Source organism: Pan paniscus, chromosome 2 (assembly GCF_029289425.2).
Source record: "Pan paniscus chromosome 2, NHGRI_mPanPan1-v2.0_pri, whole genome shotgun sequence".
Lineage (NCBI taxonomy): Eukaryota > Metazoa > Chordata > Mammalia > Primates > Hominidae > Pan > Pan paniscus.
In genome coordinates, this window is record NC_085926.1 from 95,700,050 (window position 1) to 95,722,719 (window position 22,670).

The 22,670-nt window shown below is 34.6% G+C and overlaps 1 protein-coding gene across 16 annotated transcripts in view; it reads left to right on the plus strand.

The window, feature by feature from the left end:
* Positions 1-17,433, plus strand: part of ARL6 (ADP ribosylation factor like GTPase 6) — a 55,220-nt gene extending 37,787 nt beyond the window's left edge. For 4 of the 16 annotated variants that reach the window (XR_008624786.3, XR_004670635.4, XR_008624785.3 and 1 more), the window contains 3 exons: positions 1,606-1,661; positions 7,850-8,034; positions 10,534-17,433. Coding sequence is in view for 11 of the 16 variants with exons in the window: in XM_055110187.3 (XP_054966162.1) it covers positions 1,606-1,661; positions 7,850-7,875 (82 nt within the window). In the remaining 5 variants the exon portion in view is untranslated. Of the gene's footprint in view, positions 1-1,060; positions 1,662-7,849 lie in introns of those variants that run through there. The other 12 variants (XM_055110187.3, XM_003821885.7, XM_003821886.7 and 9 more) reach the window with 4 other exon arrangements.
* The last annotated feature ends 5,237 nt before the right edge of the window (positions 17,434-22,670 follow it).

A 22,670-nucleotide genomic window follows, 5' to 3' on the forward strand; every position in this document is an offset into this window, starting at 1 on the left:
ATTTATAAAATGTCAGCTGGGAAGATGAGAAAAAATAAAGTATGATAATAAGAGAAAGAATAGTGGGAGTTCCTCCCTCTCTGAGACCTAATTGAAGTTAGAGAGCAATTCATGTGAAGGTTTGGAGGAATAATTGTCCAGATAGAGAGGCCAGCAAGAAAAAGCCTCTTCTTGGATGAGAATGTACCTGGTGTATTCCAGGAGCAGCAAGAAGTCCAGATTGGTTAGAGCAGAGCAATCTAAGGGGAAATTGTAGGAAATGAGGCCACTGAGAAATAACCAGGGGTCATATCACACAGGGCCAAGATTTTCGCTTTATTCTTATTTATTTGAGAGGAAAGATAGAATTCGAACATTTGTTAGGAAAAGATGCAGTTTTTAGTAGGGTAATGACACCTACACCAGAGGGGAAGGGTTTCATTGTATTAATTGTTTGGAACTATAGGTGTATGATAAAATTAATATCTTTATCTTTCTTGATTTAAGTGTTTCAGTTACTGATCTCTTACTCTTACCATGGATAATAAGTAATTTGCTTTGAATAATTGTGTATCTCATGTTGTTTGTTTCTTTCTTTGTACTTTATAATAATTCTATGATAAGCCATATTCTTAGTCTAACAAGTAATTTCTGGGAGATAATTTTTATTTGGATTATAATTAAGTTAATTATTTTAGGTACTTCACTATACTTTTTAAAGTCATGCCTTCAGCACACTAAAAGGAACCCTAATCATTCAGAAACTCTAATCATATATATTAATTGCTATTAAACAATCATATTTTGAAAATAAATGACTAGATCAATAACATGTTACGAGAAACTGTACCTTTTAAAAAGATTATCTGATCCTCTAAAAATCCTCTGCATTTTATTATTTTAATTTATATACTTAATTATGATTCTACATAAAATCTCACAATAACAATTTAAGTTTAGTCTCTCAAGAATGGAAAGACAATGGAAGCACCCTGTTTTAGGTGTTTTATATACATACCTCAAGTATTTAATTCTCACAATCACCATATGAGGTCAATGATACTATTCCCCCACTTTACAGATGCTAAAACTGAAGACAGAAGAGTTCAATGACCTAGTCAAGCTCCCTCAGCTAATAAGAAAATGATTGAGATCTACCGACTTCTTGTTTTACTCTACCAGCTTACCAAACCTATAATTATGGGTTTTTATCCTAAAGATATCAAATTCCATTTCAAACAAAGGCACACCATAATATGGCTGTATTATAACTCAAGTCAAGCATTTCTAATAATGAGATTGAATGATTGGAACTGAGCAAAGTAGGATAGTGGACTGTACAAAACTTTTCTACCACTGGAAAAATAAAAGTATTTGTTTTGTTAATGTCAGTGTAAGAACTAATCCTGGGATAAAATAACTTTTTTCAAAATTATAAACATATCTTGTTCCTGAGCACTCAGACTTTTATTTTCTGTTTATTTTCAATTTCAATGCTTAACCAGTTTTGCTCAGATATATGTTGTTATAATGTGTTAATTCTCCATATGGCAAAATTGTAATCCTTTATTCTTACAGTTTTGTGATGTAATGAGATGGCTATGTTTCTTATGGATTTTATTTCAGTGCTAGTGATGCCATAAAAGGAGAAGGCTTGCAAGAAGGTGTAGACTGGCTTCAAGGTACATTACAAAATACTGTGTGTCTTCAGCCTTTGTTTCCTTTTTATTCATATTTTTATCTTTTTTTACATTTTATTTTATTATATCATTGCCTTTTTTCCTCTTTCCATTTATTTCTGCTATCAGAAAAAACAATACAGTAAGTATCCAATACCTTGTTCCATTTACTTCTATCACATATTGCTAAAGGATTTATTTACATAAAGTGTTTGAATCTTTACAGTCAATATATATGACACATATAGAAAACAATTTAAACTTATAGCAACAAGTTCCTGTCAGATCTAGTAATAGAAGCACATTTAAATTTTGGGACAAATGTTAGGCCCTAATGTCAATAACTAAAAATAAGTCTGAATGACATGTTTCTTTTAAGAATCATGCTGGCCGGGCACGGTGGCTCACGCCTGTAATCCCAGCACTTTGGGAGGCCGAGGCGGGCGGATCATGAGGTCAGGAGATGGAGGCCAACATGGTGAAACCCTGTCTCTACTAAAAATAGAAAAATTAGCTGGATGTGGTGGTGTACACCTGTAAACCCAGCTACTCAGGAGGCTGAGTCAGGAGAATCATTTGAACCCAGGAGATGGAGGTTGCAGTGAGCCGAGATTGCGCCACAGCACTCCAGCCTGGCAACAAAGCAAGACTCCATCTCAAGAAAAAAAAAAAAAGAAGAAGAATCATGCTATACTACAGATATAGCTCCATTTATACATAGCATGTATACACAACTTGTAATATTCATATTTAGTATTAGAGATACTGATCTTTTATTGATATTTTGTATATTTGCAGTTCTGGTTGCTATTCATCAAAATAGTTATCATAGATTGGTACAGGCTTACTATATTAGGGAATAAATTAACATATATCATTTACCCTAATGGTCTCTCAGCCAAAAGAATGGCTTGAAGCACACAGAGCAGTAGATAGTTGTGAATGAAACCAAGCTCATAGGTTCTTATTGCAGGATCCTAATGGCCAAGTCAGAAATTCCATTTCTGAGCCTAACAACTAGAGATCATTTCTACGGGGAATGTCTCTGCCCTGAACAAGAGTGAATAACAGGATATTATAAATTCTAGCTACAGTCTCATAGTTACAAATTCTTCTACACAAAACTTTTAATGCCAGTTGTGTGTGATTTTTTTTTTTAAATCTTCTGCATGTTGCAAACAATAGCAGGGATATAGCACATATCATGGTAGATCTAAGAGTAGCCTGCCTGCTCATACATCATAGTATTTCTTTGGTTCAAAGTGCGAAATGTACATTTCATAAATATGTGTATGTGTTATTGGTATAATATGGTGGTTTAGTTAACTGGACAGACTATTGTACTTCTGTGTCTTTTATGTTTATGTAGTTATCATAACACCATTAAACTGCAAGGAACATTCAAGTCATATTTCACAATTAGTGACAATCAGGAACCTCTAGTGATTCTCAGAAGAACTAGCGGGATTTTTCTGTGAACCCAGCAACTTAGTTTCTTAGACTGCAGTAAAGAAGTGTTGAAGGCAATGGGGTGGATTTCCACCAGAAACAGGCTACAGAGGAATATTCCGGAGAAGACACCAGGAGTATGTTTTCAGCCTCATTTCATATTTTACAGAGTGCTTACCATTGCTAACAATGAAGATATAGCATGGATGGAAACCCTATTGTCACTCATGATAACCTAATTCAGAGCACAGTATTTACTGAAAATAGGTTGATAGTCTTCTGGATTTTAAAGTGTGGTTCTCCATCCCTTCTTTTCTGGTTTTATTTTGTCACTAGCAGTTAGCCACTAGGTGTCAGTAGCAATCCAACATCACAATACAAATTGCCAACTCTGGTCTTGATACCTAATTTTTGTTTCTTTGACTTTTCTGATCCATCATTATCTGTCTTACCTCCCAAGTCTTTGTAAGGAGGACACATTTTGGAAATACTTTTGTGTCCTTGTTTTTCCATATTACTTTATGTACCCTTTACAATTTTCTGCAAGGTAAGCAGTAGTACCTCTGTTTTATATAGGAAGCATTGACTGATAGTTGAAAAAAAAAAAAACTTAGGCTTCTGAGTCCAGCAAATTTATTCTACTACTTATTAATTTACCTCTCTGTTAGCTAACATCTGTTACCTTGTGAAGATTTTTTTAATCTGTAAAAGTAAAAAATAAAATGTGTTATATTTTGTACAGATTAAATTAGATACTGTTAAAGTACCTAGCATAAGAAAGCACCCCATAAATGTTAAGTTTACCCTTTTACCTAAACACTCTATTTAAAAAAGGTGGAAACTAAGCCACAGGATAAAAAAGTGTATCATTTGGTTTCAAATAGGAGGTGCTTTGGTTATATTTTCTTTCTTTTGTGTGTGTGTGTGTGTGTGTTTGAGATGGAGTTTCACTCTTGTCTCTTGTCACCCAGGCTGGAGTGCAGTGGTATGATCTCGATTTACTGCAACCTCTGCCTCTCAGGTTCAAGTAATTGTCCTGCCTCAGCCTCCTGAGTAGCTGAGATTACAGGTGCCTGCCACCATGCCCAGCTAATTTTTTGTATTTTTAGTAGAGACAGGGTTTCACCATGTTGGGAAGGCTGGTCTCGAACTCCTGACCTCAGGTGATCCACCCACCTCAGCCTCCAAAAGTGGTGGGATTACAGGCATAAGCCACCGCGCTTGGCCACTTTGGTTATATTTTCTGTGTAATAACAAATAGTTTACATTGTCATATTCCCAACTGTCTCTAGATTTGAAAAGAGACAAAAATCTATTTTTAAAAAATAAATAGCAGTAAACATAGGAGATTAGTTTGTGTTAGCCAAAGTTCTTTACGTGAATGTAGCTGTGACGGGTATTCTGAACTTATATCTGATTTTGCTTCCAGAATTCTGGAATTTCCTAGTATGACAAACAAGAAGGCCTTTGGTTCATTTGGGGCTAATTTAATATTATTATTTAAAGTTTAAGGTTGGGGCCGGGAGCAGTGGCTCATGCCAGTAATCCCAGCACTTTGGGAGGTTGAGGTGGACAGATCACTTGAGGACAGGAGTTCGATACCAGCCTAGCCAACTATAGTGAAACACTATTGTGACTAAAAATACAGAAAATTAGCCAGGCGTGGTGGTGCATGTCTGTAATCCCAGCTGCTAGGGAGGCTTAGACAGGAACGCTGGGGGTGGAGGTTGCAGAGAGCTGAGATCATGCCGCTGCACTCCAGCCTGGGTGACAGAGCAAGACTGTCTCAAAAAAATTTAAAAATAAAGTTTAAGGTTAGAAGCTTTTTGGTGAAATATTAAATGGCACATGTAATGGCACGATTCTGTTGTCTTTGGAAACAGTCTTAATAATCGTGTATGTAGAATAACCCAAAGACAAGAACACTGAATAGACTAGGAAGTATTTTTTAAACTGCCAGAGAGTAAACAGAAACTATTGCAGAACTGTAAGTTTTCTTGCCCTGAAACTTTCAAATTAGGTACTTTTAAAAAGAAATCTTCCCAAATAACTAATAAAGTGTATTCATTTTATTGCTTTGTCTGCATGGAAAAAGTTAATAATGCTCCCAGATGTGAATATTAGACTTACAAACTATGCAGGAGTATTCCAATGAAAGAAGATTGATCAAGTATGCTTAGTTTCATCTCATTCCCAACTCTCACTAACAGTAAAGAGACTTTTAAAAAAGATATTAATATATACGGACAAAAAGAAGGGAAGTAGTGAAAATGGCAACCAAATTTTGGAAGCTGAATATTTGATCAGTGTTGAATTACTTAACAGACCTGAGAAAGCTGAATCTTAAACTACCAGTGGGGAAAGCTGAAAAGCAGCCTAATTTACATTGCAGATGCAAAGCCTCAGAAATTGGTGGAAATTGAAAATAAGGATGAACGTGGGATGAAAAGAGAAGATATGATTATACATCTTCCCTTTAAGAGAAAATTGAAGGTTTATTCTCTGCAGAGTCAAAGACAGTGTCTCTGGACTAGAAAACCCTAGGTGCACAACTGTCTGGTGGTGCTGAATTGAAAAATGAGGAAAAAAAGTTTTCATGCTGAATATTATAACTCTCTTCTACTGCTCCTATTTCTCCCAGAAAACAATGACAGTAGGCAGGATATAGGAAGTCATCTTTGGGGAATCAGACCAGCCTAAGAGCAAAGATCTAAAGGTATTAATATTGGAGATCCCAAGGAAATGGCTTAGCCAGACGTACTAAAAGGAAGACCACATTTGACAGGCTTCACACACGTTTGCAAATTCCAATCAATTTTTTAGTGTTCACTTATACATATGAACAGATGGCAAAGGATGACCAGGCATTTGAGGATGAAAACATTATGAAATATGGGAATGTGCACAAACAAGAAAACTGGGTTCGAGTAAGTAGAATTTATATAGAGAGAACATTTCAAAAAACTGTTAAAGTGTATCCTCAAAGAGATAAGAGAAGGTGTTACTTTCATGAATAAAGGCAGTAAACTACTTGAAAAGAAAGAACGAAAAAAAATGAGTTCTTGGAAAATAAGAATATAGTAGTTGAAATGAAAAATTTAGTTTTAAAAAGATGATAAAATAGAGGCAAACTCCCAGAAAGTAGAGCAGAAAGACAAAGAATAGAAAATTTGAAAGAAAAGAAAGGGGTCATGTTCAGGAGGCCCAATATCCAAATAATAGGAAATTCAGAAAGAGAGAACAGAAAAAAATAGAGGATAGCAAATCCTCGAACAGTATTTTCTAGAACTAAATTGATGAGTTTTCAGTTGATAGGCCTCTCAAGAGCTCAATACAGTGGATAAAAATATTCCCATACCAGCAAGTATCATTACTAAAATGCAGTGCTGCAAACAATGGAAGATTCTGCAAGCTTCCTGAGAAAAAAAATGAAAGCTTCCTGAGGAAAAAAAGAATAAGAAAACAGAATAACATCAGATTTATCAACAGCAACAACTTGGAAGCTGTAAGATAATTGGGAAATGCCTGGAAGAGTCCAAGGAGGGAATAATAGAATTATATACTCAGGAAGTATCAGTGCATTTTGACAGTAGAATAAAGACATCTTCAGCTATACGGTATCTCAAGAATTTACTTTCTGTCCTTTTTACTAAGGTAGCCACTGAGAAGAATATTTTTCAAAAACAGGAAAATCTTGGTACCAGCATTATCAAAAAAAAAAAAAAAGGAAATAAACCAAGAAGAGAAAATTGAGGGATCATGAGACAGGAAAACCAGCACAGAGAGTAGGGGAAGGAATCCCCAGGATATTAATGGAGACCCTAGAATGATAATGAAGGAAGATATTGTAACAAAATGACTGTGGCAGGCATAGAGAAAATGAGTATAGATTCTAGAGTTTTTTATAAGACTCTGTGGAAGAGTTCTTCAAGAAGGCAAAGTAGATGGACTGTGTAATGTACTTCATAGTAATAAAGGTTTAAACTCTGGGAGTGGTGCAATTGAATTAGTGTTAAGTACATACAATTAAATAGATGAGTTGGATGGGAGTGGGAAAGACAATTATTAACTCTAGGAGGGATAAAATATAGAAGAGGAAAGAAAAAGTATACCACCTGTCTTAGCTGTGAATAGCATTTACATAGTCATCATATTGACAATGACTATATTAGTGTGTTAGGAGAATGGGGATATTAGAAGTATTATGAGGGTTGCCTAGGAGCAGCATGGGGGTGTGAGAGAGCTGATGTCTCATATTACATTGAAGGAAATGATATTTGAAGAAGTAACAATAAAAGTATATTATTTAGAGGTATTATAAGTATTCATCTAAAAGGGAGTTATAAGTAGTTGCCCCTGAAAGGGAGGAATGGAGAAGAAGCAAAGTACTGCTGTTTTGCCTAGAAATCTCATAGAACTAGTTGACTCTATGCAAATGTACAACTTTGATAAAAATAATAACTATAGATGAATTGTGCTTTTAAAAAAGCAGGTGTAGCTGGACCTGGTGCACACTTGTAGTCTCAACTACTAGAGAGGTTCAGGTGGGAGGACCACTTGCACCCAGAAGTTCCAGTACAGCCTGGGCCACATAGCAAGATCCTATCTCTAAAAAATAATAATAACAAAAGCACATGTATACATAAGCTTCCAACATGTTGTATAGATTTGACTTAGATTACTTTAGAAAATAGATTTTGCCCTATAGAGATTGATAATTTTTGTTTGTTTTTTGTTATCAGATCAGATCCAGACTGTGAAGACATGAAAAGATAATAGTTGGAAACCTCAGCAATTTTCAATTCAAGGAATCTATCTAAGACAAATAGAATACTTTACATTTTGTAAAAGATGTTTATGCATCAAAAAATATAATTTTCTGCTTGCATTTATGGACTCTGACCTTTTTAAGAACATAGGACTTCAGGTATGCTAATTTGGCCATTAATTATTTAAAAACTAAATATTCCCTCAAAAGGGCTCCCTAGAATTATCAACTTCTTAGTGAAGGTCTACATTTGATTGTATGTAGAATGTTTAAAAGTCAGTTATAAGCCATCTCATCCCATCATAATTTATGATATGTTTAATATATTTTATTTTTTAATTGTCTTTTTAAAAAATTTAGTTTATGACTTTGCAGTATGAATTGTGCTTGTGAAAAAGAACTTTAAATATTTATAAGGGACCATGGGTAATTAATATATATTCAATTTTTACTATGTGTCACTGTCAATAAAATGTAAAATATAATGTGCCAACTAGTGTGCTTTGTTTATGCTGAAAAGAATAATGCTCTGTTAGTATGGTATTTCGTGTCATACTGTCAAGCATTTGTAAACCATCTGAGACTAAGTTAAGCTGAATTTATTTATTCAGTGTATGTTGAACATCTCTACACCAACTAGTCAGACATAGTCCTAGGCAATGATGTTACGAGGTAAATAAGACATATCCTTATCTTCAGAGAACTTAAAATTTAATGAGGGATAATTTGAGAACCTTTCCATGGATAGTATCTAATTTTATTTCATTGCCTGAATGAAAATATTGCATCTTCAGATTAAGAGGTATAAAGTAAATTAATATGTGACTGTTCAGTAATCATTACTGACATCTTGTTTTTCCCTTTTAAATGCCTCCAATTTACCATAGCACTTTGTTAAAATAAATTGTGACTTTTAACTTTTTCATGAACATAACTGCTACATAAATGTTCTTTAGAATTTTAGACATATCTCAGGCACACAAATTATTAGTTCTCACAAATTAGAGAACACTTATAATTGTGAACTCTAAATAGAAACCTTCATTTTAATCACTGAGCAACAGTATATAGAGCAATATTGTTGATCCTGATAAACATTGCATATAAAGAAAAACTGTAATATACAATATATACCATCTCAAGTATGCTTAGCTTTGAAAATGATGAAAATAGAAGGCAAAAGTAAGTGAGTAATAAAGATGTTATAGTAACTGCAGTAGTGGTACATGTTTCACAAAGATTTTAATAAAAGCACATAAAGCTACAATAAAAGTTCTATATTCCAGTTTCTTATAGTCCAGAAATAGCAGTGATTTGGCATTCGGCAAATTGAAAGTTACCCAGAAAATTCCAATGGCTCAGCATCTTAGCTAGTTTACCATCTCTCTTGTAAATTGTTTTAGAGGATACAAAATGAAAATCTCATTAATCTAAAGTTGCTGCAGATATAGGAAGGACATAAGGATGGAAACAATGAATGTAATTTTTTAAAAAACTGATATGCTACAACTATTTTAGGATGGAGAAAGAATTGATTGAGAATTCAAATCCTCACTCACTTACCATAAGGTAGTAATAAAATTAATAATAGTTACTACTATATGATCATTATATTATAAGCAGGTATTACACATACAGAATTTTCATCATTTAATCCTCCCAATAAGCCTATGTGGCAGGTTTTATTATTTCCATTTTATAGATTAGTAAACTGAGGCGTTAAAATGTTATGTAATTTGCCAAAGTTCAAAAAGCTGGTAAGTCTGGTACTAGGATTCAGTACCAAGCAGTCTGTTTTAAGACAGATGATTCAAGAGTATGATAGATATTAGAAATACAGATATATCTGCCAGAATAACAATTAAAATGATAGAAAAGGCTCTTACTTGGGACAGCAACCAGGACAGGGATGGTAGAGGGAAGGTCAGAGACTAGAGACTACTCTTTGCTTTTTTTGTTTTCTTTTTTTTTCTTTTAAAGCTATTAACACTACTCAAATTTTAAACTCTGGATACAAATGACTTTGATAAAAGTCCTTAAAACTATTTTGACATTAAATTATTTGGTATTCCACAAACTACAGTAGCTCATACCTATGCAAATATTTAGAAGAAGGAGAAGTACCCTTTTTCTTTGCTTTCATGATCTCCAAAATCTAGTTTTTAGTCTATAAACATCCATCCCTACTCCACATTTTCTTGTAAAGATTATGTAGAAGTTGGGCAACAGTGTAGTCACAGGATGTCATATAAGTGTGAATAAGCTGAGATTATTGCATTTGTATTTAGCATATTATACAATTAAAATGTATTTTATTAAAGCTGAAGCAAGTTTTCTTTCATGTCTAGACATCAGTGTGTTACAGAGTTTAATTCATTAAGCTCTGTATTTGAATATAACACCTTGTAAAAATGTTTGAAACTTATCCTCTTGTATGTTAAATATTTAAGTATTTGTATATGGCCCTATTCAGCCTGTGCTTTATAAATCACAAAAGAACTGGGTTTTATATGTTTGTTTTTTATTTCTAAGCTCTCTGCGAAAAAGTTACAAATTGTCTCCTTAAGATATTTTTTCTTTGTAATTTTTTTATATCATGTTGTGATTTTCATAAATATGTGCAGTTACTCTTGATAATACTTGTCTTATTCATTTCAGGTTGCTATAACAAAGTACCATAGACTGGGTGGCTTATAAACGACAGAAATTTATTTCTTACAGCTCTGGAGCTGGAAGTCTGAGATCAGATTACCAGCATGGTTGGGTTCTGGTGAGAGCCGTCTTGGTTGCAGACTGCCATCTTCTTGTATCCTCACATGGCCAAAAGAGGGCAAGAGAACTCTCTGGAGTCTGTTTGATAAGAGCATGAATCCCATTACATCTTCACATGGCTCCTCCCAAAGACCCCACCTCCTAATATCATCACATGTCATCACATAGGGGGTTAGAATTTCAACATAGAAATTTTGGGCGAACACAAACATTCAGTCAGTTGCAATACTTAAGGCAAATTCATCTTGCTTATAACTCTGGTGCATGTGCATTAAAATACTATTGCATTGTAACTGAGTTTGTACCTATTTTCTGCTTTCTGATTATTCCCTTTGTTCATGAAAATAAATGACTGGTATTACAAGGTCACCTAAATAAATAGGTTTGTGTACGTCTGCGACTAGAGAGAAATACTACAGTGATTAAGAAATGGTTATTGTGTTTAATTGAATGTTTCAGGTTACTTAGTTATTACATTTTCATCTTTCTCCGTATGGATGCTCCTGCTCAGCTTCGCCTGCCTCAGAACCTTTATGGCTCTTTCTTCCAATCTCTTGATTTCAATGCCAGATTTAGAAGCTTCATCGGCATACCATGTTAAACTGCTTTTCTGGCAATTTAGAATAAACCAAGAAAGATAAAATCTGTCTCCAAATTTCAAATCACCAAGTAATGCTAAAAGTCACCCAGGAATACTAGATATTTTGAAAATAAAATTTGATTAGAAATATAGTAGTAATGATAAACATAGCTTTTACAATGTGCCCATACTTTGTAAGCACTTTACATATATTCATTTAATTGTCATAAGAACCCTGTGAGGTAAGTATTATCTCTATTATATAGATCAAGTGTCAGTAAACTGCTAACTCATTTGTACTGCCTTTAATGTTTATTTTACTTTTTTAAAATTATTATACTTTTAAGTTCTAGGGTACATGTGCACAACGTGCAGGTTTGTTACATATGTATACATGCGCCATGTTGGTGTGCTGCACCCATTAACTCATCATTTACATTACGTATATCTCCTAATGCTATCCCTCCACCCTCCCCCCACCCCATGACAGGCCCCGGTGTGTGATGTTCCCCTTCCTGTGTCCAAGTGTTCTCATTGTTCAATTCCCACCTATGAGTGAGAACATGTGGTGTTTGGTTTTTTGTCCGTGCGATAGTTTGCTGAGAATGATGGTTTCCAGTTTCATCCATGTCCCTACAAAGGACATGAACTCATCCTTTTTTATGGCTGTATAGTATTCCATGGTGTATATGTGCCACATTTTCTTAATCCAGTCTATCATTGATGGACATTTGGGTTGGTTCCAAGTCTTTGCTATTGTGAATAGTGCCACAATAAACATACGTGTGCGTGTGTCTTTATAGCAGCATGATTTATAATCCTTTGGGTATATACCCAGTAATGGGATTGCTGGGTCAAATGGTATTTCTAGTTCTAGATCCTTGAGGAATCGCCACACTGACTTCCACAATGGTTGAACTAGTTTACAGTCCCAGCAACAGTGTAAAAGTGTTCCTATTTCTCCACATCCTCTCCAGCACCTGTTGTTTCCTGACTTTTTAATGATCACCATTCTAACTGATGTGAGATGGTTATCTCATTGTGGTTTTGATTTGCATTTCTCTGATGACCAGTGATGATGACCATTTTTTCATGTGTCTGTTGGCTGCATAAATATCTTCTTTTGAGAAGTGTCTGTTAATGTCCTTTGCCCACTTTGTGATGGGGTTGTTTGTTTTTTTCTTGTAAATTTGTTTGAGTTCTTTGTAGATTCTGGCTATTAGCCCTTTATCAGATGAGTAGATTGCAAAAATTTTCTCCCATTCTGTAGGTTGCTTCTTCACTCTGATGGTAGTTTCTTTTGCTGTGCAGAAGCCCTTTAGATTAATTAGATCCCATTTGTCAATTTTGGCTTTTGTTGCCATTACTTTTGGGGTTTTAGACATGAAGCCCTTGCCCATGCCTATGTCCTGAATGGTATTGCCTAGGTTTTCTTGTAGGGTTTTTATGGTTTTAGGTCTAACATTTAAGTCTTTAATCCATCTTGAATTAATTTTTGTATAAGGTGTAAGGAAGGGATCCAGTTTCAGCTTTCTACATATGGCTAGCCAGTTTTCCTAGCACCATTTATTAAATAGGGAATCCTTTCCCCATTTCTTGTTTTTGTCAGGTTTGTCAAAGATCAGATGGTTGTAGATGTGTGGTATTATTTCTGAGGGCTCTGTTCTGTTCCATTGGTCTATATCTCTGTTTTGGTGCCAGTACCATGCTGTTTTGGCTACTATAGCCTTGTAGTATAGTTTGAAGTATTTTACATTTTTAAAGAGTTGTTAGGCCAGGCATGGTGGCTCATCCCTGTAATCCCAGCAGGTAATCGGCCGTTGGGAGGCCAAAGCAGGTGGATTACTTGAGGACAGGCATTCGCGACCAGCCTGGCCAACGTGGAGAAACCTCGTCTCTACTAAAAATACAAAAATTAGCCAGGTGTGGTGGCATGTGCCTGTGGTCCCAGCTACTCAGGAGGCTGAGGCATGAGAATCACTTGAACCCAAGAGGTGGAGGTTGCAGTGAGCCAAGATTGCACTACTGCACTCCAGCCTGGGCGACAGAGTGACACTGTGTCTCAAAAAAAAAAAAAAAAAAAAAAAAAGCAACAGAGACTATATGTGGCCTGTAAAGCCTAAAACGTATACTGTCTGATGCCTTTTACATAAAAAGTTTGTTGACCCGTGTAACAGATGATAAAGTGAGGCAAGAGATAGCATATTGCAAATACATGGAAGAAACCAGATTTTGAGTCTACAAGATCTGGCTCGGAATCTGTGTTCTTACCTTTTACATAGCTTCGCAGCAAAGCTAAACATTCTAAATTGCAATAGAACAATTTGAAATTACTTCCTTCTTAAATAATTGTATTAAAAATGAAAACTTAGGTGCAAATGGCTGAAAAGCAATGCTCTTTGAAATTCCTTTAATTTCCCATTAAGAATGAAAAGTATGAAGTCTTGGCCTTCTGGTTTTTCTTCTTCCTTTTCTTTAAATGGGTGGCAAGAGATAAGGCAGATGATGAAGCATCAAATATGTTAACTTTTAAAAGTATAATCACACATACAAATTGTCCCCAAGCATCTGGCTTGGACTTTCAGATTCCCTGATGATTTTTACCAATATTTTGAGGTAAATGATAGCTACTGTTGATAGTCTTGAAATGTATATGTTAGAATATAGTGATGGAAACAAAAATATTTCACGCCAAAATATACTTATTTGGTGTATTTTGAGAAAGCTATGCAGAGGGCCTGCAAACACAAGTAGCCCTACAAAGCTGTCTTTTGTGGGAACGATTTTCTACTGTAGAGAAAATCTGCACTGATGCAGCCAGGCTTTCTCTGAGGCCCTCCCATGTCTGGATCAAGGAAAGATTAACTGAGAGTCTGACACCTTTAACTGAGATTCTGCTATCTGTGAGGTTTCATCTATATAACCAGACGACCTTTGCTAGCCAAGCCTCCTCTTCCCCGCTCCCATAACCTGTCTTGCCACCATAAACTCTTCTGGGTGAAGCTTCTAGCTATTCTTTCTGTAGCGTCAGGATAGTATAAAAACTCCATATGGCCATTTCTTTGAGTTTTTATATTTTGTGTGACTCCTGTGAACATGACTGCACAAAATAAATTTGTATGCCTTTTTTTCCTGTTAATCTGTGAACAGATCGGGAAAAATTTAAACTTCCCTGCAGTAGAAACATTTTTATAATTCAATTTGTAGATATTTGTATTTTTGAGTTATGTAACAAGTACAGCTAAGAATGTTTACTTCATTACAAACATTTCATGATCATGCGTCAGTGTTCTAAACCTTTGCCATTTAGCTAAACGAATAACATGTCCACAAAGGACTAGGCTCAGAATTTGGTCTGTCTCTTATAATCTCTTTGAAAAGTTTATAAATTCTTCCAAATGATTTATGAAGTATCAATGTTATATTACTAAAATTGATTTATGTGTCCTCCAATTAAATGTCATCATTACTATTGGAGTTAAAGCCAGTTTCACATTCACACTCTTCTTAGGCTCTGTGTGTGTGTGTGTGTGTGTGTGTGTGTATGTGTATCAGGATGCATGCACCTTCCTAAAGTCATAGCAAGCTCACACTTTGGTGATCACTAACTCTTCCCTGGGACTTTCTTAGGCAGATTTATAGTTATGTCTTGCAAGTATACTATTCTTACCAAGTTTTAGGGGTTTTAAAAAAATATGTTGTTTTTTGTAATTCTTAAATACGATACATCAGCTCTTACCTCTTGCCAATTCTGGGAACTTTATTATACATTTGATAGTGTTTTTAGTGCATTTTTAGATGCTGGGTTATTATTATCTTAAATACTCTCTCTAATTCAGTGAGTTTATAGTTTCATAAAATATCACTTATTGCTTTTCACATTGTAAAACCCCCATACTGTGAATAATTTCATTTTATTTATGCATAGCAGCACACGATTTTTTAAGAATAAATGAAAAGATTTTTAAGGCCCTATATTTACATGGTATCTTGTTAATGTTAAAAGTTTGTCTTTTCTAATACGGAATATATCTAACATAGGACTTCGGAAAAAATATTACTGATATGTTTGCTGATTAAAATGAAGTGTGAATCTATATAAAGACAAGAGGCAGTATTTTTCTTTTAATAAGAACTTTAGATATAACAGAGATACTCAATTGTCTATGAGAGGAATGGGTATAAATAGACTATGACTCTTTCTTGAAAGAGATCAGGAAAATCCTGAGGTGGAAGCCTCCATTGATATCAGTACCAACCAAATCATACTAAGTGAGCAGGTTCTTAGTCTTTATATGAATAAGGCTTTCCCTAAAGTAGAATGAGTATGCAAGCAGCAACTATATTTATTGAGCCTACAATGATATTTCCTTTTGATATAACATTCAAATTACTGTCACCTCAAAGAAGACCTAAATTTGTCTTAAAGATTATACAGTACTCTTTATCTAACTTAATCACATCAGTTTTATATTTATTTAAATTTCTGTCTTCACTCTTAATATATTCTACCTCCCAGAAACAAACTGAGAAAAATGCCTGCATGAGATTATTTCATGACAGAATGAAAAGTTATCATGCTAAGAGTGTCTTACTCTAAGGAAATTTTTATATTCAGTTAACTCATGATTTTGTTTTTTCTTTAGCCCTACTTTAAATTGTTTTTCAAAGGGGCTAAATTTATATTAATGTATAGTCATATATTAAGCTAGTATACTAATGAACTGCAATCAGAAAAAATAATAGTGCATACCTCATTTAATTGAGCATCACTTGATTGTGCTTCACAGATAACCCTGTTTTTTACACATTCAAGGTTTTTGACAACCCTGTGTTGAGCAAGTCTATCAACACCATTTTTCCAACACCTTTTGCTCACATTGTATCTCTGTATCGCATTTTGCTAATTCTCACAATATTTAAAACTTCATGATTATTATTATATTTGTTATGATGATCTGTGATCAGTGGTCTTTACTATTGTAATTATTTTGGGGTGCCATGAAACTCACCCATATAAAACTGCAAACTTAATTGATAAATGTGCATGTTCTGACTGCTCTACAAACTAGCCATTCCCTAAGGGTCCTGTGGGATAATAGAAAAAGATTTTTTAATTATGCAATTGGAGGCTCACAGGGATAGGAAAGAAAGAATGGAGCAGAGTAAATTTATGAAGAAATAATAATAGCTGAAAACATTCTAGATTAAATGACAGGCATAATTTATAGATTTTAAAAGCTCAGAAACCCCCAAATAGAGTAAATACAAAACAAATAAACTTACATATGGCAAAGCTAATTGCTGAAAACCAAAGAAAATATCAAAAACATCCAGAGGGAAGAAAATCTTATTTATAGAGTAAAAGTGATACAAATAAGTTTCTATACAAACTGATATAAAAAAGTTGATTTTTATTAGAAACTCTGCCAAATTCAGTAGTACAGTATTTTTTAAAGTGTTGAAAGAAAAATAAGAAAGTTAATCCAGAATTCTAAGATATGAAACCAAGAAAAAATTCTGCAGGGTGGAGGGAAATTACACCAAAGGAAAAGTCTAATTTTCAAGAAGTAATGAAATGATAAATATATGAGTAAATGTAGAAGGCTTTTTTAAAAGTACCCATAAAATACATGTGAATGTTTAAGTAAAAGAATAACATATTTGTGTGGGGCTAATAATGTATGTAGATATACAAATAACATATGATGACTGTAATAAAAAAGGATGGTGAGGGTGATAAAGGACCCAAACAGTTGTAAAACTTCTACATTTTACAAGAATTGATACAATATTAACTCTAATAGACAGTATAAATTAAAGATGCATATTGTAATCCCTAGAGCAACTATTTAAAAGTATGGAAAAGAAATATTAAAAAGCCAATACATTAAAATAGAATTTAAGAAATATTCAATTAATCCACGTAATAAGGAAAGGGGGGACAAAGGAACAAAACACAGAAGGAAGAAACAGTCCTTAATACCATTATATCAATACTTGGAATACATTTAATTGGATTAAATTCTCCAATTAAAATTAGAAATAAGCAGAATGAATTTTTGAAAAGCATAACTATCTGCTCTCTGCAAGAAATGCATTTAACATATAAAGATGCAGGCATGTTGTAAGTAAATATATTAAAAAAGATTACGGAAGCATTAAGTATAAGAAGGTTTGAGTGCATATATTAATATAAGATAAAATAGACTTCAAAACAAAAAGAATTAACTGCGATAAAGACATTTTATTATCATTCATCACAGATGTGTGTGCATCCAGTAACAAAGTTTCAGAATACATAAAGCAGAAATTGACAGATAAAGGGAGAAATAAACAATTTCACAATTACAGTAGGAGATCTAAATACCTCTTACTGAGCAATTGGTAAAATAACTAGACAAAAAAAAAAAAAAAAAAAAAAACAGTAGACATAGATGATCTGAATCAGTCAGCCAAATAGACCCAACTCATATGTGTAGAACACTACACCCAACAACTACAACTTCTTTTGAAGTGTAAGACAAACAGTCCAATTTTTAAAAATGGAAAACAAACTACATAACAGGAAAAAAATCCACAATATATATATCTGACAAAGAACTTGCATAATATATAAAGACCTATTATATATCAATAGAAAGAAGCCAACAACAACAAAATATGAGCAAACCACTTGAGTAGATACCTCACAAAAGAATATGGTCAATCAATACTCACAGGAAAAGATGCTTAACATCATTAATCATGAGGGAGATGCTAATAAAAACTATGATTTATTACCATTATACACCTACTAAAATAGCTTCAGTTTTTAAAACTGGTAATACCTTGTGTTGGCAAGAACATGAAATCATTGGAATTCTCACACAATGCTGGTGGAGAATGCAAAATGGTATGTGGCGCCAACCAAGTTACGCATCTTTGTAGGGAGGTGATGATAGAGCAGCAGGAGCAGCCTAGCACCAGTTGATGGAACACCCGTAGGATGATGAAGGCATGCACATTGCCTGGCATGGGATGTTGGAGCTTGAGAAGGGTAAAGAGGGCTTCTACACCCGACGTCCAGGGAGGTGGTGGTGGTAACAGGTGATTAGTAACATTTAGCAAGGAAAGAATCTAATAATATATTGACAATAATGGGAGTCATCCTCCAGAGTGTAGGAGAAGAGAGTTACAGGTGTGGAAAGAAAACTAGAAGGATTTTTGTATTACAGTTGGAGGTATCGGTATGAGCACATGAATTTCAATGGGTAGAAAGAGAGAGATATAGATACAGAGATAGAGATGCTGTTTGTGTGTATATACCTGTGTATGTGCCTAAGAGCAGTGACTCCAACAGCAATGAGAACACCTGGCACCCACATGTAGGTATCTTGGTTATATTCTCCACTAAAAAGAAGTAGGGCTCTTTGGGAAAATGGCTACTTCCATAATGGAGCAGAAAAAATACAGAATGAGCCAGGAACATTTTGTTTTTCCAGAAAGTTAAAAAATGCTCAAATAATGATGTGGACATAGCAAAAGGACACAAAGACAGTTTGAAGGGGCATTAACTGGCTACACCTGCGACATTTTGAACATCAAAATGAATAAAGATAGTAATGGACTATATAACTCATTGAATGAAATATGAATTTATATATCTATATGATACAAATAACTGAATAAATGACTAATGGGGAGATAATATTAGAACACCTACAAATAAATGTAGAATGTTGGAATGAGAAAATCGCCATTTGACAATAATTGTAATAATTTATTCAGTCTAGAAACATCAATGGATGCTAAAAATAATAATGAAATGTTGTCAAGGAATGGGATATTTATATAGCTTCAAATTATTTCTCCACAAAATACTAATTACAGAGAGGAAAAAAATAGCTAGCATACAATTAAGGGAGCTTGCAGACATCACCTTAATCAAGTGATCCAAGTTATTATCTGTGATGGGACAAATTGAAATCATGTACCTTAGCTTGGTGTGGTGGCAGACGCCCGTAATCCCAACACTTTGGGAGGTTGAAGCAGGAGGATCACTTGAGCCTAGGAGTTTGAGGCCAGCCTGGGAAACATAGTGAGACCCCCATCTCTACAAAGATTCCAAAAATTAGTGAGCTGGGTGGTGCATGCCTATAGTCCCAGCTACTCAGGAGGCTGAGGTGAGAGGATCGCTTGAGCCTGGGAGGTCTAAGGTACAGTGAGCAGAGATCACACCACTGCACTTCAGCCTGTGCAATAGAGTGAGACGCTGTCAGAAAGAAAGAAAAGAAAGAAGGGGAAGGAAGGAAAGGAGGGAGGGAGGGAAGAGAGGGAGGGAGGGAGGGAAGAAGGAAGATCATGTACCACCTGACACAATGAGAACAGAGCATTATAGAAGGAAAAGGAAGAAGGATGGAAGGAAGGAAGGAGGAAGGAAGGAAAGAAGGAAGGTGGGTGGAAGGAAGAGAGAGAGAAAAAGAAAGAAAAAGAAAAAAAGGAAAGAAACAGAGAAAGAAAAGAAAGAAAAAAAAAGAAAGAAAGAAAAAAAGAATTATGTACCACCTGACACAATGATAACATAGCATTACTTTTGGGATATTGCCAAAAATGTACAGCCTGAATCCAACCATAAGAAAACACCAGGCATTTCCAAATAAAAAGATCCTGCTTCCACCAAAATGTGGCCTGTAAGAGTAAAAAAATGTCCCAGTCATGAAATTCCCAGTCATGAAAGACTGAGGAATTTTTACCGAGTAAAGGAGACGAAAGTGACATAACAACTAAATGTGGTATGTGATTCTGGACTGGATCACTTTGCTAAAAAGAACACTAATGAGATAATTGTCAAAACTTAAATGGAGTCTGCAGATAAGGTGGTAGACTATGTCAACATTAATTTCTTGATTTTGAGAGTAGAATTGCAGTTAGGATTTTAGGAGAATAGTCATGTTTGTAAGAGTTACACATCAAAGTATTCAGGACATCATTTTGACAACATAATTTCAAATGATTCAGGAAATAAAAAGAGGTTCTTAATACTATTGTGATTTTTCAATAAGTTTGAAATATTTTCAAAATTAAAATATTTAGAAAAAAATTTATATGAAATAACAATGTAGAGAAAATTGAATTTTACATATTGAAGAATTAGAATAAAAGGTAGATGAGTATGTTCAAAAAAGAATGCCTGAAATGGTATCACTCATAAAAATAAACTGCCTGAATAGATTGATAATTGCAACCAATATGGGAAATGTACATATACTTATTATATAAATTAAGTAATTATTGAAAGTTGTAGCTATATTATACAGTACTGCTACCAATTAAAATAAACACTTTAACTCTTAATAATAAAGATGGACCAAGTGCCTTTTGGGATTTCATAATAGTAATGCTTTCAACCTGCCAACTTTTGAGTGAATTCCAGGTAATAGCTATGAGAAAAGCAGTTCATGTAAGAATGCCACACAGCTGTCAGATTGTTTTGATTCTTGTATACACTTGATTTTAGTCCTAAATTAGATACATGGTTATTAGTAAGACTTCTCCAGCTTGATTTACTCGTCTAACCTGTCTCAGGCAATAATTGGCAGCTATAAATTAAATTATGTAGGTCACATTAGGATCAGTGCAGCAGTTTCTCCATCTGCCTATTTCTCATACCTTGTCATTGTCATTTACTTTTTAATTATACAATTATTTTAAAGAAGGTCAAGATAATGCAGCAAAGAGTTCACTTAAAGGTAGTTTCATATTAACATTCCAAAGCCCTTGTATGTTCTTGTATTACACATAGTATTTGATGATTCACAATATAGTAGCACTCACTCACTGCTATATTTCCTCACCAAATCAGAAGGCAAGCAAAAATTATCTCTTTTTTTGGCCTACTATTGCACTCCTGATCTTTTATACTGCTTTTTGACTAGTGTAATATTCCTAATATAAACGTTTCAATAGATTCAAAATCTGTTAAATAGTGTTTCAACTGGGTTCTGGTTGCAAGTTTTCCATCCATGCTTCTAGAGCTGTGATTTGTGAAATCCACCCAGGACCCCAGGCACAGCCTGCCCAAATCATATGATTCGGCATTTCTTCCTCCCTTTTCCCAGTATAGGAATAACTTCAGAGATATTACGGGTTCAGTTCCTGACCAGCACAATAAAATGAATATAGCAGTAAAGCAAGTCAGATAAACTTTTTGGCTTCCTAGTGCATTCAAAAATTATGTTCATACTATAGTATATTAAGTATGCAATAGCATTATGTCTAAAACCATGATGTACATGTCTTAATTTTAAAAGACTTTATTGCTTAAAAATGTTAATTATTATCTGAGACAACAGCTAACTCTAATCTTTTTGCTATAATAGTAGAAGGTCTTGCCTTCATGTTGATGGCTGCTGACTGGTCAGGGTGGTGGTTGCAAAAGGGTGAGGTGGCTGTGGCAATTTCTTAAAAGAAGACAACAACAAAGTTTGCCACATTGACTGACTCTTCCTTTCACAAAATATTTCCCTGTAGTATGTGATGCTGTTTAACAGCATTTTACCCACAGTAGAACTTCTTTCAAAACTGGCATCAATCCTCTCAAACTGTGCCCCTATTTGAACAACTAAGTTTATGCAATATTTGAAATCCTTTGTTGTCATTTCAACAACGTTCACAGCATCTTCACCAAGAATGAAGTTGTAGATATATTAGAAAATACAGTACTGCTACCAATTAAAATAAACACTTTAACTCTTAATAATAAAGATGGACCAAGTTCCTTTCAGGATTTCATGATAGTAATACTTTCAACCTAACAACTTTTAGCTATGAGAAAAGCAATTCATATCAGAATGCCACACAGCTGTCAGATTGTTTTGATTCTTGCATACACCTGATTTTAGTCCTAAATTAGATATACGGTTATTAGTAAGTACCTACTTTCTTTGCTCATCAGGAGCAACTCCTCATCCATTCAAGTTTTCTGGTGAGACTGTAACCACTTAGTCACGTCTTCAAGGTCTATGTCTAATTCTAGTTTTCTTACTATTTCCAGCACATCTGCAGCTACATCCTCCACTGAAGTCTTGAACCCGTCAATGTCATCCATGAGGATTGGAATCAATCTCTTCCAAACTCCTGTTAATGTTGATATTTTGGCCTGCTCACAGGAATCATGAATTTTTTGTTTGTTTGTTTGTTTTTTGTTTTGTTTTTTGTTTTTTCGAGACGGAGTCTCGCTCTGTTGCCAGGCTGGAGTGGAGTGGCATGATCTCAGCTCACTGCAACCTCCACCTCCTGGGTTCAAGTGATTCTCCTGCCTCAGTCTCCTGAGTAGCTGGGACTACAGGCGTGTGCCACCATGCCCAGCTAATATTTGTATTTTTTTTTTTTTTTTTAGTACAGATCGGGTTTCACCATGTTGGACAGGATGGTCTCGATCTCCTGACCTCGTGATCCGCCC